We start from the raw sequence: 15,320 nt of genomic DNA, 5'->3' as shown, positions 1-15,320 counted from the left end.
GCGGTAAGTATTATATTTTTGTGTAATTCTATGGTAAAGAGGAATATATGTACATTATAAAATTTTGCAGAATAAAAGAGCACTAATTCGTGCTTTAAGTATTTATTACCTTATCACTTTTCCATTCCTCTTAGGGCATTTCTTAATATTCCAGTCGATCGGTCGACCTGATGCTTCAGAAAGTATAATCAGAAACTTCTTATTTTATGTCGTTATAAATATGGAGGCGTTTATCTTTTGTTTTGCTGGAGAATATTTAAGTGTTAAGGTTAGTTATTGAGACAAATATATGGTTTGCGATAAATAAACAGAATATTACGTAATTCGTTTTCAAAATTACAAGATCCATTATTTAATAGAGTAAAAGCATCGGAGATGCTGCTTACGCTTCCTTCTGGTACAATTTAGATTCAAGAGATAGTCGAATTATATTGTCCTTGATAATGAGGTCGCAAAATCAATTAACCATTACAATTGGAAAGATAATGAATTTGTCTTTGGGACAATTTACCACTGTAAGTTTATTTCAGAAAAATAGATCATATTACACGTAAAACTTTTAAACGCATATTTTACATTGAGAAGAGATTATTCTATTAATAATTATCTAGAATAAATAAAAAGCAAAAAATTTTCTCTTCTTAAATTATAAATAACCTATTATTTGAATTAATTTTTGTTGTATAGACACATATACCATTATAATAATCAAATAATACTTTTACAGATTGTAAAAGCTTCAGCCTCCTATATATCAGTTCTACTTGCAATGTATTGAAGCGAAACTGCATTCTGTTTACATTATATTTTTAATGAGTGTTAACAACTGGTAGTTTGATATTGTTAGTCTTAAAAAAATTTGCACATAATTTTAAAATGTCGAAAATCATTACAGTATTATTTACCATTTTTTTCCATATGTGTTACACACTTGCGTGTGTGCGTTTTGGTAGTAAGAATAAACTCAAAATTGCCAGTAGATCAATAATTCGAGATATTTATTAATCGAACAATGCAACCCCATGCTGCTTTCTCTCCTCTCACTTGGCAATGTTAGCGCGACTTTGCAAGTTCTGACAATTTTTCTTTCATTTTTCCTCGAGTCTTCCATTCGTACATTATGCATTTGCTGCTCACGTGGCGTCTTGCATTTTTAAGCCTCATAATTCGTTGCTATCGTGTTACCTTGTCAAGAAAGAAAGAAAAAAGAAAGAGATAAAACTAGGATATAAATTTGATAAATTTTTGGTAACTTTTAAAGTTTCATAATTGTAGATCTGTAGTTGTATATTCAAAAATTATAGGTGTAAATTCGTAACCGTAGTGTTTATGTAGATCTTATCGTATGTTGAGAATTATATTTAATATCTATGAAATTAAATCCACATCTGTATATTTTAGAGTATGTATTAAGTGTGTTATTTTATGCCTGCTTTCAAGAGAACATTTAATGATTAATTGTTCTCGTCAATTGTGAATATACTTTTGCGTTCTTAGTAAATTATATATCACAATATTTTTCGTAAAATTAAGGAAACACGGCAAATCCGATATTCGATGTCTTATATTATAAAATCATTGATAGTAAATTCTTTTTCTCACAATTTTAAATGATTGCTACGAGTACAGCATGTTTCTCTATAAAATTTGTACTTTGAATCTTAATATAACATCTGAATCGACATGTTGTAAACCATTTTGCATAAATTGTTCTGGTTCGCTAAATTAATTGTCTTTATGATATGTCGGTACGTTTATTTCATATTTCTTCACCGCACCAATGCAACAAGCTAATGGATTTGATGAATAATTTGAGCAACTCTTTAGCATACAGCCTGTTGCTATTCAAACTGATTCTCTTTTGGAATCATCAAAGTTAACCTAATTATTCTCTATACCGCTTTTTTTGTGCAATACAGTATCAAATAATAAACTATAAATGGCTTGAATTTATTTTATAAAGTTATTCAGAATTTATTTTTTTTATATAAAAAGTTTCGCGATATCTTATAATAGTCATGGATTGAATAAAAGAAAATTCAAAAGATCCGTTCAGCATTCACACACGACAACGAATATGGCTAATCGATCACAATGTTTCGATTGCTGTAATTATCAGTCTTCGTACGACGGCCACAACAACAATCTATAGTCCTGGCGTAAAAGTATCCAAAAGTGATAATTTTAATATATCAACTTTGTTCGGGCGTTTATCCTGAGGCTGGAATAAATTTTCCTTCGACAGCCACGACAATTTAAAAAAAAAAACAAAACTCTAGTCATATGAAATTTCCCGTCGCCATAAAAGGTACCGAGTTTTTATTTCTTTAATTTAAAATTATTTTATAATAATAATATATAAAAATTGATTATTACACGGCAAAAAAAGGACAATATTCTTTAACAAAAAATTTCCACATGCAAGTAATAAATAATTATTGACTTTATTTAAATTGTCCTTAAACATCTGCAATTTTCTTCATTCTTCTCTACAGCAAAGTCATTGAAAATGTATAAGGTAAACGTCCTAGTGACCGGACATGTATCTATGTCCGAACACTTAAACAAAATTTATTATTATTAATTTCAAATACTTTTTTAAATAGAATATTATAATTTAATTGTAATTTTTAAATATAACTAAATTATAATATTGTAATAAAAACATTTTTTGAGATTAATAATAATAAATTATATGTAAGTATCCGGACAATAGGTACACGTCCGATCATTGGGACGTTTACTCTAGTGGTATTTATTTCGAAAAGCGTATATATTCTATGTTCACAAATTATAGTACAGCACTAGGCGTATATCGAACTGTCATTGGAAAAATGAGAAGTTATCACAACTCGAATATACTGCAATAGTATTATTTGTGTTTACCACGTGTTTGCAATTCTCCCACTTTCCTCTAGTATCATAATATATACATTCTAACCACAGTATAAAATTATAAAACATATAATAAAAAAACTCAGTAACAGTATTAAAGAAATTATTGCTGTTATGGTATTATAAATAATAATATACCATTTATATTTCTCATATAATTAAATTGATTAATTTTTCTTACTTTACATTTTTATTGAAATGTCATTGTAATATTTATTATTACAATCTTTTATCGAAGATTAATATAAGCTCTTTGCATTTTACGATGTCCTTTAATCCGAATCTACAATAGATGATTTAAGACTTGAACCATAAGAAATTAACCAATTACAGCCAAATACGAAAAAAATAATCAATTGTGATTCATCCATTTCTTATAGCTAAAGTCTTAATCTATTACAGATCCAGGCTAACTTATAATATAGTTTATGATATAGCTTATAAATATTAGGTTTGTTGTTTACGAGTAAACGTCATTGCTACTGGAATATAAAATTTCACTCAACACTTCGTTTTCCGTTTCCTGCTTCTGACTTACTTCTTCACAATCATTGCGCAACCTAAATATGACATGTATTAGAATTTCGTCCAAAATAATGCGATTTACATATTTCAAGAAAATGAATCACTAACGCGTGCACACTAGCCGCACTTATAGTGCGGAGGAAGAATATCCTTCAATATTGAGGAAATAAAATCTTGGAAAAAAAAATATTCGTTTCTTCCACCCTCTTCCTCGAAAAAGTCTCCCTTATTCACGGATATACAAAACTTTTCTTACGGTCACCGAGCATGGTTTAACGTTCTGTGAATGTCGCGTGTGTTACTATCTGTTATTGCTTGAATTTTTAAAGAAAATAATGCATTACGAGCTACACCACCGTTTCGTCCAAGAATTTGAGAGGGAGAACTTCGACCATCCGGAAATTTATTTTTTTTTATCGACAATATGCACGCAATCTGTACACATTGTGATCAAAATATTTAATAAGCCATGACTCGTGGGAGGGTGCCCTCTACTCACGTTCTTTTTCAAGCTCTCAGTTTGTACAAAGACATTACATCGTGCACATCATATGATCGCTCAAGTGTTTTTTGGAACACCTCTGTTTCTTTTTTATTCTCTTACCGGATTCGATGCATATTAACAGTGCAAAATAATAAGAAAGTAATATAAATATAAATATGGAAGTAAAAAATACTGTTAGCTCAACTACAGAAATTTTACTTCGTATCTTTGGCATTTGGCCGAACACGTCGTTCGTTTTGTTACGTAGACTGTTCTGGATTATTACGATCATATTTGAGCAAATTGGTCAATATCGATACATTGTAAAACATTTTCATTTGATGGAGCTTTTCGAGCTGATAATAATTTTAACTTTAGCAATAACGATGACGAGATTTTTTATTGTACTTATCCTTTTTTGGTATAAACAGCGGTGAGATACACAATAGTGAGATATATAGTATAAGTACTATCAGTGAAAAATTTGTTTTAAACATTATTTAAGTTATCCAAATTAAATTAATTAAATAAATTTAGCATTACGTCTTATTTCAACACTTTACATGGTACAATCACTTTAGATGGTAAAGTGATTTATTTGGCAATTGCAAACGTTAACAGAATTAAAAACAATTGCTATATTAAACAAATTATTATATGCAAAAATAAAAGATAAATGGACACACATATTTCGAAAATTATTGTATAGCAATAAATTTTTCATCGATGATTTCCATAATGCTTCATTGCGGCTATTATCATGATTATAACTAATAAAACTATTTGTAGAACATTCAGTAAGATATTAACGTTGATGGCGATTGACTGGAAAAAGAGTTCCAGCACAAAATTTAGTATGTTTGTGACATCGTATAATGCCAAGCTGTCAGAGCGCTTCGTTAACATGATGGTGATTCTTTATTCGATAGCTGTAATTCTCTTTAGCACCCATATCCTTGTGAAATATGTGGATGATGGCAATGCTTCCAATGTTTCCACACGATTGCTCATTTTAGAGATGGATCTGCCATTTGACGCTAACCAAAGATTCGTATATGAATCGGTCATAATTATCCAATTTTTTCATTTATTGCTGTGTTCCAACGTTGTAAGTGTATTCAATGCTTTACTCATAAATCTGGTAAGTTCTATTATGTAAGTAGATATTGTCTCTATGTATTATTTTTTTTATTCATAATATTAATTTCTTGATATTTTAATCTGTAATCAATTAATATCAATTTATTGATAAAATGATTATTGTTCATATTATAAAAAATAACATATAGGTCACTTTGTCATATGCTGCTTTTTGAATTTTAAAATATTTGGTACGGCATTAATTAAATTTGTGTATTAAAATATTTTTTCTCAACATCCATTAGCACAGTAGTTCAGAAGAATGTATACATTTTAGATATTGCATATAGGCGGTCAAATCGATATTCTGCGTGAGAATTTGATGGGAATTGTTTCGAAGAAAGACAAGGACAACTCGAATCATTTCATGGCAAAAGAAGTAATAAAAGAACATCAGAGAATCATTAGCTTCTCAGAGCACATCGAACATTTGTATTCGTATATCGCGATGGTGCTCTTTGTATCGGATATTCTAATTATCTGCTGCTTAGGTTTTACAATTGTCACAGTAAGTATTATAATTTTGTTTAAATCAACGATGAAGAGCAATGTACACTATAGGAATCGCTGTTAAATTTGTAGAATAAAGGAAAACTATTTCGTGCTTTTAATTATTCAGCATTTTGTTACATTACTCTTAGAATATTCTTTAATATTCCAGTCAATCAGTCGACCCGACGTTTTAAAAAATATAATTAGGGTCCTCTTTTATTACTTTTCCATAAATATGGAAGCATTCATATTTTGCTTTGCTGGAGAATACTTGAGCGCTAAGGTTAGACATCAAAATGATTATATTAATCACGAAATTATAATATTATTATAATTATTTGTATATACATACATTTACACACACACACAGCCATATACTCGTACATATACAGAATCCCATTTCAATTATCCCAAATAAATATCTTAAAAAATGCGTATGGTACGTAAAAAATGTTTCAGATAAAAGTGCAATTATTTTGAGAGGATATTTTCAAATTTGGTTTACGTTGTTTTTTATAGAGTAATTCAAAAAGATGTAAAGGTCACCCACTTTTTATTATTTCTCTACAAAATATTTTCTAATTATTTTGTTTATAAAAGTATTAATTTGTGGTTATTAAAAAGTAGTATATAAAACATTTAATATTTTATGATAATGTATGCCGAAATATGGTATAAAATATCTTATAACCTAATAGTTTTTTTTTATATTAACTTAATATTGTTATATACAAAATAATAAAAGGAATTATATTATAAAAAAATAAAAAATTATATACTCGTAATTTTATTTAGAAAAGTAGAATAATATTTATATTTTTTTGCCTTTATAAAAAAACACAAACGTGACTAAAATAAACATCTCCCACGAAATCGTTTCACTTTCATATAAAATATATTTTCGCATCATACATATTTTTCAAAATATTTGCCAATTAATAATCTACACATATAAATGTTACATGAATAATTATTTAATAGAGTAAAAGCATAGGAGATGCTGCCTACGCTTCCCTCTGGTACGAATCAGATTCTAGAACCAATCGAATTATATTGTTTTTGATAATGAGGTCGCAAAATCAGTTAACAATTACAGTTGGAAAGATAATAAATTTGTCCTTGGAACGATTTACTAGTGTAAGTCTATTTCATATTTACTTTATACGTACAGCTTTTTGGCATAGATTTTGCACAAATGATTATTTCCATAATTATCTATAAATATAAAGTGTGCTTGCTCTTTTTAAAATATAGTAAAATAATATTATCAATTACAATAATAAATAATTTTATTAAGACCGTAATGAAATTAAACACTAACAATAGCATATTTAACTAACATAAGCATATTTAAACCCATAACGGTCGAAGCTAGATCTTTCAATGCATAAATAATTAAAAGTTATTATATATATTTATATATATATGTATATGCATATATACTATATTTTTTAGTTATTCAAATTGTGCGCGAAATTTTTTCCGGACTTACAAACGCAATTAAACGTAAGGCCTCGAGTTCAAGGTCGATTTTAGCAAGGTTTCAAGTGTTCAAATGGATTGCTACTCTTTTCAAATTGTAGGTCCGTTCATCCAGAACAAGATCCAGTTGATATTTTCCTGGAATCTCTTACAGGGCTTTTAAAAGTTGCATTTAACTGAATTATAAAACGTTTTTATAGCTAGCAAATTTTTTTTACAAGTTTTAAAGTGTATCGCTTTGTGGTTTTGACATTTTCAAATCAAATGCCTCAATTTGGCAATAAAAAACTCTTTATCTTAAAATTAAATGAGTACTTAACACAAAAAATTATGATTTAATTAATTCAAATAAGCTACATATTATATAGTTTATTTCAATTAATTAAATTTTTTTTTGTATTACGTAATCATTTCCAGTTGGAATTTTAAGTGAAATTAATTATCTAACAAATTTATGGTACATTATAAAATTATAGAATTATATGTGTTTATCAGATCTATATTAAGTGTATTAATCAAGTTTTTGATATTACAGTTTTTATCTCTTATTTGTAATGATTTGATAATATCCATTCTCTGAACGTTTTAATTAACAACTATTAAAATAAAATTTAACTTTTTATAATAAAATTTATACATAAAATATAACCGTAATCACATTAAAGTGTAATGAAAAACGTCAATAGAAGCAAATTGTATTTGAGCGTTGAGATTTAATTATTGGGATAATTGGCTTAATTCATTACATAACGATGAAATATTATGAATAAAATATTTTTTATAACCAAGAAACCATAATTGAAATAGTAATACAAAGATTAAAATCAAGAAATATATTTATGACTTATTATAAAAAAACATCTGATTTTTATTAATTATTTTATTTATCACGTAGACCAAAAGCAACAATCAAAATAATTTTATTTTTAATATACGGAAATAGCGTACATATGTGGCAGTCGGGTACGGATTAGTGTATTTAACACAGTAATCTCCATCTGTGTCGACGCTGTCTTACACAATCATGTAGACACATGCGCTTTTCGGTTATTAAGATGTTTGCATGTAACATTTTACTTTGACTAATCTTGCTTTATTTTTGTCCTATATTTTTTTATACTAATTAATTTTTTTTATATTGATTCTTAAGAAATAACATTTATTAACATTACATCGTTATATATTATTAAAATAAATCAAATGCTAAACAAATCTTTTTTTACATTAATATTTAATTTAAATATTTAATTTAAATTTAAATATTTAATTTTTACTTACGTTGATATTTTATAGTAATCGAATAATGTTTTTGCAGATTATTAAAACTTCAGGATCCTATATATCCGTCTTACTTGCAATGTGTTGAAGCTATATTATATTTACATTGAATTTCTAATTAATGTTAGTTATTGTTTAATTATTAGAAAATAGATATTGTTTAATTATTAGAAAATTTGCACATAAATTAATATTAACAAAAACCGTTGAAATATTACTTACCATTTTCTTTTATCTGTTACACTTGCATGCGTATATGCATATATATATTAGTAGAGAATAAGAAATTTAGACTGTCAAGTATAGATTGATAACCCAAGATACGAAATGTTTATTAAATGAGATTAAACAATACAATCCTATTCTTTTCTCTCTTACACATAACATTGTTCTTATTTTATGATTCCCGATAATGTTTTTTTTTTTTTCGAGCGGTACTTCATTTAAATATTGTGTATTGCTACACATACAGCGTTATGCATTTTTAAATCTTTCAATTTACTGTTGTCATATTATCCTGTCATGAAATAAAGAGAAAAGGAAAAAAAAGAGACAAGAAGTTGAAAATACCTTACTTTCTGTTTCTTTTTACAACTTTGTAATTGTAGAGCTATAGTTATAATCGAGTAACAAAAGATTTCTAAAAATAAAAAAATAATTATTAGTTTAATCTAATCTTTTTTCTTAAAAATTTGTAATTTGCTATTCTTCAGTATAGCAAAGTTGTTGAAAATGTGCAATATTTACTTTTTTTTAATAAAAAGTGTGTACATTCTGTGATAATGATTTACATCCACAGAAGGTTTCTTCAATTTAAAGAAATGTTTTTTTGCTATACGGTTAAAGAAAAAATTTTTTTATTTGTACGTCATTTTTGAACATAATTTCTTAAAATCAAATGAATTTTTTTTATTTGATTTTAAAAAGTAATGTTTAAATTAAAGAAATAACGTTCAAATTATAGAAATTTTTTCTTTAACAGTATAGCAAAGAAACATTTTTTTTAATTGAAGAAACCTATCTCTGGGTGTATAGTACAACGCTATAGTACATTGGAGAAACGAAAAGTTATCTCATATAGTACAATAGCTATATTTATGTTTATCATGTGTTCGCAATTCTTCTACTTTCCTCTAATAATATAAAATTATAACATATGTAAGAAAAAAAATCAGCAGTAATGGTATTAAAGAAAATATTATTGTTGATATTTATTATGGTATTATAAATAATATTCCATTTGCTTTAAATATAATTAAATCAATTAATTTTTCTTTCACGCTCAAAGTGTGGATAAACATAACTAATGCTCTCCCTGCATAAATACATATTACCTCACATATAACGTTGAAACAATATTATAATGTCAAAATAATCAAAACAATCTTTTATTAAAGATTAACATAAGCTCTTTGCATTTTACGATACTGCTTATAGCTTATAAGTACTATGCTTTGTCAAGAACGCCGTTACTACTGAAATATAAAACTTCACTCAGCACTTCGTTCTCCATCTCCTATTTCTGATTTACTTATTCACGATCATTGCGCGAAACCTGTATCTGACGTACACCAGAGCTTCCTCCAAAATTGTGCGATTTACATATTTCAGGAGAATGAATTGCGAACGCGTGCACACTAGCCGCACTTACATAATGCGCGAGGAAGAATATCTTTTGATATAGAGGAAATAAAATCTCGGAAAAAGAAAAGCTTTCGCTTTCTCTACCATCTCTCTTCCCAGGAAAAGTCTCCCCTATTCATGGATGTACAAAACTTTTCTTACTGTTACTGAGCACAGTATAATGTCCTGTGAACGTTCGCGTGTTGCTATCTGTTGTTGCTTGAATTTTTAAAGAAAATGATGCATTGCGAGCTACACCACCGTTTTGCTCAAGAATTTGAAAGGGATTCGACCATCCGGAAATTTCTTTTTTTTTATCGACAATATACACGCAATCTGTACACGTTGCGATCAAAATATTTAATAAGTCGTAGTTCGTAGGAGAATGCCCTCCACTCTCGCTCTCTTTTAAGCTCAGTTTGTACAAAGACACTACATCGTGTACATCGTATGATTGATCAAGTGTTTTTCATAACTCCTTCTGTTTTTTTATTTTCTTACCGGATTTGATGCACATTAACAGTGCAAAATAATAAGAAAGTAATAATAAGAAAGTAATAATAATATAAATATGAAAATAGAGAATACTGTTAGCTCAACTACAGAAATTTTACTTCGTATCTTTGGCATTTGGCCGAACACGTCGTTCGTTTTGTTACGTAGACTGTTCTGGACTATTTCAATCGTATTCGAACAAGTTGCTCAATATCGGTATATCGTAAAGAATTTCCATCTAATGGAGTTTAGAGAGATAGTAACCATTTTAAGTTCTGTAATGTCGTATACGATATTTTTAATTAAACTCATCATTTTTTGGTATAAACAGCGGTGAGATGCGTATTGGTGAGACACATAATATACGCACTATCAGTGAAAAATTTTGTTTTAAATATTATTTAATAACATTAATGGATCCAAATTAATGTAATTAAATAAATTTTGTATTACATCTCAATTTAACAATTACCATTTTGATCGGTAAAGTTAATTATTCGACAATTGTGAACATGAACAAGACAAATTGTTATAATGAATAAATTCTTATGCCCAAAAATAAAATATGTAACCACTCATTTGTAAAGTTATTGCATAACAATAAATTTTTCATCGATGGTTTGCATAATATTCCATTGTGGCTGTTATCATGATTATAACTAAATATAAAATTATGTAGAACATTCAACAGCTTATTAACAATGATGGCAATCGACTGGGAAAAGTGTTCTGGGAAGAAATTCAGTATGTTCGTGACATCGTATAATGCCAAACTGTCGGAGCGCTTTGCTAACATGACGGTGATTCTTTATTCGACAGCTGTAATTTTCTATAGCACTCACATTCTTACGAAACACGTGGATGATGGCAATGTTTCCAATATTTCCACACGATTGCTCGTTTTAGAGATGGATCTGCCATTTGACACTAATAAAAGATTCGTGTATGAATCGGTCATAATTGTTCAATTTTTTTATTTGCTGTTATGTTCCGATGCAATCGGTTTATTAAATGCCTTACTCATAAATCTGGTAAGTTTCTGTTGCGTAAGTATTATAGTTTTTATAGATTATTTCCATTATTAATAAAAATTAATTTTTTTTTTAATATTCCATTAAGTGAGTAAAATAAAGTAAAGATTTGAAAAAAGGTCTTTTTTATCAATTTTTTTAATGGTAACTATAAGTCTTAAAATGAATATAAATGGTATATCAAATGGGTATACATTGAAAATATTTTAAGAATTTTTATATGTCTAAATATAAATATATGGCAATGTTGCACAACATTATAGCCTTCCATGTTTAAAAAACATAATCCATCAGCGACATAAAGAAGTTGTAATGATTTGATAAGAAAATTTCTTAAAAAATTTTGATTCTGCATGAGTATAGTTTCAGTTAAACGTAATAATTTTTTTAAATAATTCTTTTTTACAAAATGGCAGCAGTTTAAAAAAATTTTAATTTTATTATGTTTAAGAGTCTCTTAAACAGCTCGCCCTTCAAAAACTTATTAAAATTAATTTAAAAAATCCGCTTAACTGAAACTATTTATTTTGTAAAGCTACTGTTCAATGCTGAGGCCGATCGGTTGAAAATTGTTCAAGTTATAGATGCCGCCAGTTGAAAAAAAGCAGTTAAAAAAAAAACGCATTTAAAGTTTTGGTATCGATTATTTAATAGAAATCTATCTATTTATCTATCTATCTATTTCCTTCTATCAATCTATTTATCTATATATCTATCTATTATATGTGCACAACTTCTTTCTTAAATCAGATGCGACTCTATTATAGCACTATGTGCTCGTTCGTTACAATTCACATAACGAGAAATACTTCAAATTTCATAGAAACTTTTTAGAAGGCGTATTTTTTAGGTATTAATTTTTTGAAAAAAATAAAAAACGTTTTTTAATTTTTAAAAAATTTTACTGTTTTGATCTATCAATTAATTTCAACTTATTAATAGAATATTTAATTTTTGTCTATATTATAAAAAATAATTTATAGACTATTCTAACTTATGCTGCTTTTTAAATTTTAAATCATTTTGTACTGTATCAATTAAATTTAGAAATTACAATACTTTTTTGCAACTTGCATTTGCATGTTAGTTCTGAAAAATGTATATTTTAGATATTGCATATAGGCGGTCAAATCGATATTCTTCGTCAGAATTTAATGGCAATTTTTTCGAAGAAAGAGAAGGGCAACTTGAGTCATTTTATGATAAAGAAAGTAATCAAAAAACATCAGTATATTGTCATCTTTTCAAAGCACATCGAAGATTTGTATTCGTATATTGCGATGGTGCTCTTTGTATCGGATACTCTGATTATCTGCTGCTTGGGTTTTACAATCGTCGCAGTAAGTATTAGAATTTTGTTTAATTCCACAATAAAAAAAAATATAGACTATAGGAATCGCTGTTGAATTTGCAGAATAAAGGAGCATTATTTCTTTTAATTATTGAGCGTTTTGTTACCTTTCCGTTACTCATAGAATATTCCTTAATATTTTAGTCAATCGGTGGACCTGATGTTTTGAAAAATATAACTAGGACCCTCTTATTTTACCTCGTTATGAATATGGAGGCGTTCATATTTTGTTTTGCTGGAGAATACTTAAGCGCTAAGGTTAGATATTAGGATAAATATATCAATGACGATGTCTTAAGTATAATATTATAGAATTATTTTTATAAAAACACACACACACACATATAAATACACGTGTACACAATTATGTATATTACAAAGAGTATTGCATTATAATTATTCCAGACAAGTATTTTTAAAAATACTTAAAAAATACGGAAAAATTATTTTAGATGAAAAGGTTGTTTTGGAAGAACGTATTTTGATCACATTGTTTTTTCTTTAGATGTATATGCCAAAAAGATATAAAGATCATCTTTATTTTTTATATGGAATTAAATAATTTTTTTACATAATATAATTTTTCTAATTACTCTATTCATAAAAGTGTTACTGATATGATGAAAAGTGGTACTGGTATGATTATTAAAAAGTTAATAGTTTATGAAATATTCAATATAAAACTATTTAATTTTTATGTCATCGTGTGTCAAAATAAAATATAAAATATTTTATAAATCTTTAAATATCTTTACAATATCTAATATATATTTATAATATCTTATAAAATATCTTATAAACTTGGAATTTAAGATTTCTACCGTAATACGTTTTACAGAATAATTAGAGGAACTATGTTATGTAAAAAAAATCATATAATTCCATTTTAAAAAGTAGGAATGTCCTTTATATTTTTTTGGCATTTTAAGAAAAAATAATATGACAAAAATACATCCCCATAGAATCATCTTAATTTTGTCTGAAACACTTTTTTGCGTATTTTTCTAAAAATACATAAATCTTACGTATTTTTTGAAATATTTGCCAATTAATTTGGCATATCTTGTGTATATAAATGTTACAAAATTAATTTAACAGAGTAAAAGCATTGGAGATGCTGCTTACGCTTCCCACTGGTACGAATCAAGTCCTAGAAACAGTCGAATTATATTATTCTTGATAATGAGATCGCAAATACAATTAACGATTACAATTGGAAAGATAATGAATTTGTCCTTGGAACGATTTACTAGTGTAAGTTTATTTCAGATTTGCTTTATACGTATTGCCTATTAGTAAAAATTTTATGCAAATGATTATTTTACTCATAATTATCTATATTAAGTAAAAAGTGTGTTCCGTCTTCTTAAAATATAATTAAAATATTGATATCCATTAATTTTTGTTACATAAATACATACACACATACATATAGAGTGTAATTAAAAAGAGACAAACTTTGTGAGCAAGGTTTTACTAAAACTAAAAAAAATTAAGAAGTACTTTATGGATATTTCTAATTTAATTTTTAATTTAATTGACTGTATTATATTATAGTTAAAGTATAAAGTGCAAAGTAAAAACACATATTTGGCAGCTGAGTACAGATTAATGTATTCAGTATAGTTGTAGTCTCTTACGCAAGTATAGACATATTTGTATGCGTTATTAAGATATTTGCATATTCTAACTTGCCTTTACGCTTGACTAATTACGCTCTACCCTATATTATTTTTAATATGTATATTAATTAATAAGAAATAATATTTGTTTCAATCTCATTTTTACATACAAATTGACTCCAATGCTAAACAAAAAATCATTTTTTTATAAATACTGAATTTAAATATTTAATTTCTACGTACATTGATGTTTTATATTTAAATAATATTTTTACAGATTATAAAAGCTTCAATTTCCTATATATCTGTCCTACTTGCAATTTAATGAAGTGGTTCTACATTTTATTTACATTGTATTTTTAATGAATGTTAACAGTATTGTCAGCGGTTACTATTCATTTATTAAAATATTTGCAGACATACATATTGTATAAATAATGACAATAATCGTCGCAGAATTACTTACCATTTTCTTCCATCCCTTACATACTTGCACGTGTGAATATATTGGTTGAGAGTAAGAATAAAATTTGAGACGATTGATAATCCTAGACACGCAATGTTTATTAAATGAGATCAAACAATACAATCCTGTGATGCTTTCCTCTCTCGCACCTGACATTGTTCGCACTTTGTGATTGACTACAATTTTCCTTTTATTTTCTAGTGAACTCCATTCGAATATTGTGTATATACTTGATGTACGCATAGCAGTTTGTCTCATAATTTTTGTTGTCGTATTATCCTGTCAAAACAGATAAAGAAGGAGAGAAAAGAGATAAAGGAGGACAAAATTTGTTAATTTTTTTGTTTCTTGTTATGATTTTATAATTGTAAATCTATAGTTATAATTGAATATCTTATGTACATATACATATACATGTGTGTGTGTGTGTGTGTGT

At 27.1% G+C, this 15,320-nt stretch overlaps 3 protein-coding genes across 3 annotated transcripts in view; all 3 read left to right on the top strand.

Annotated features, from left to right (window-relative positions):
- Positions 1–778, top strand: part of LOC108752416 (odorant receptor 67c-like) — a 1,712-nt gene extending 934 nt beyond the window's left edge. The window contains exons 3-5 of the mRNA XM_018493215.1: positions 155–268; positions 360–515; positions 728–778. Coding sequence (XP_018348717.1) covers positions 155–268; positions 360–515; positions 728–778 — 321 coding nt within the window. The remainder of the gene's footprint in view (positions 1–154; positions 269–359; positions 516–727) is intronic.
- A 4,144-nt stretch (positions 779–4,922) lies between these two features.
- Positions 4,923–8,384, top strand: LOC108752377 (odorant receptor 22c-like). The gene is made up of 5 exons (XM_018493179.1): positions 4,923–5,045; positions 5,322–5,552; positions 5,706–5,819; positions 6,518–6,673; positions 8,334–8,384. Exons 1-5 carry the CDS (start codon positions 4,923–4,925, stop codon positions 8,382–8,384), a joined length of 675 nt encoding a protein of 224 aa, XP_018348681.1.
- Positions 8,385–11,322: 2,938 nt separating this feature from the next.
- On the top strand, positions 11,323–14,743 carry LOC108752418 (odorant receptor 13a-like). Its single transcript, XM_018493218.1, has 5 exons — positions 11,323–11,445; positions 12,555–12,785; positions 12,941–13,054; positions 13,895–14,050; positions 14,696–14,743. Exons 1-5 carry the CDS (start codon positions 11,323–11,325, stop codon positions 14,741–14,743), a joined length of 672 nt encoding a protein of 223 aa, XP_018348720.1.
- The last annotated feature ends 577 nt before the right edge of the window (positions 14,744–15,320 follow it).

This window comes from Trachymyrmex septentrionalis, unplaced genomic scaffold (assembly GCF_001594115.1).
Source record: "Trachymyrmex septentrionalis isolate Tsep2-gDNA-1 unplaced genomic scaffold, Tsep1.0 scaffold60, whole genome shotgun sequence".
NCBI classification, from domain to species: Eukaryota; Metazoa; Arthropoda; class Insecta; order Hymenoptera; family Formicidae; genus Trachymyrmex; species Trachymyrmex septentrionalis.
This window is presented reverse-complemented; position numbering and strand designations above follow the sequence as displayed.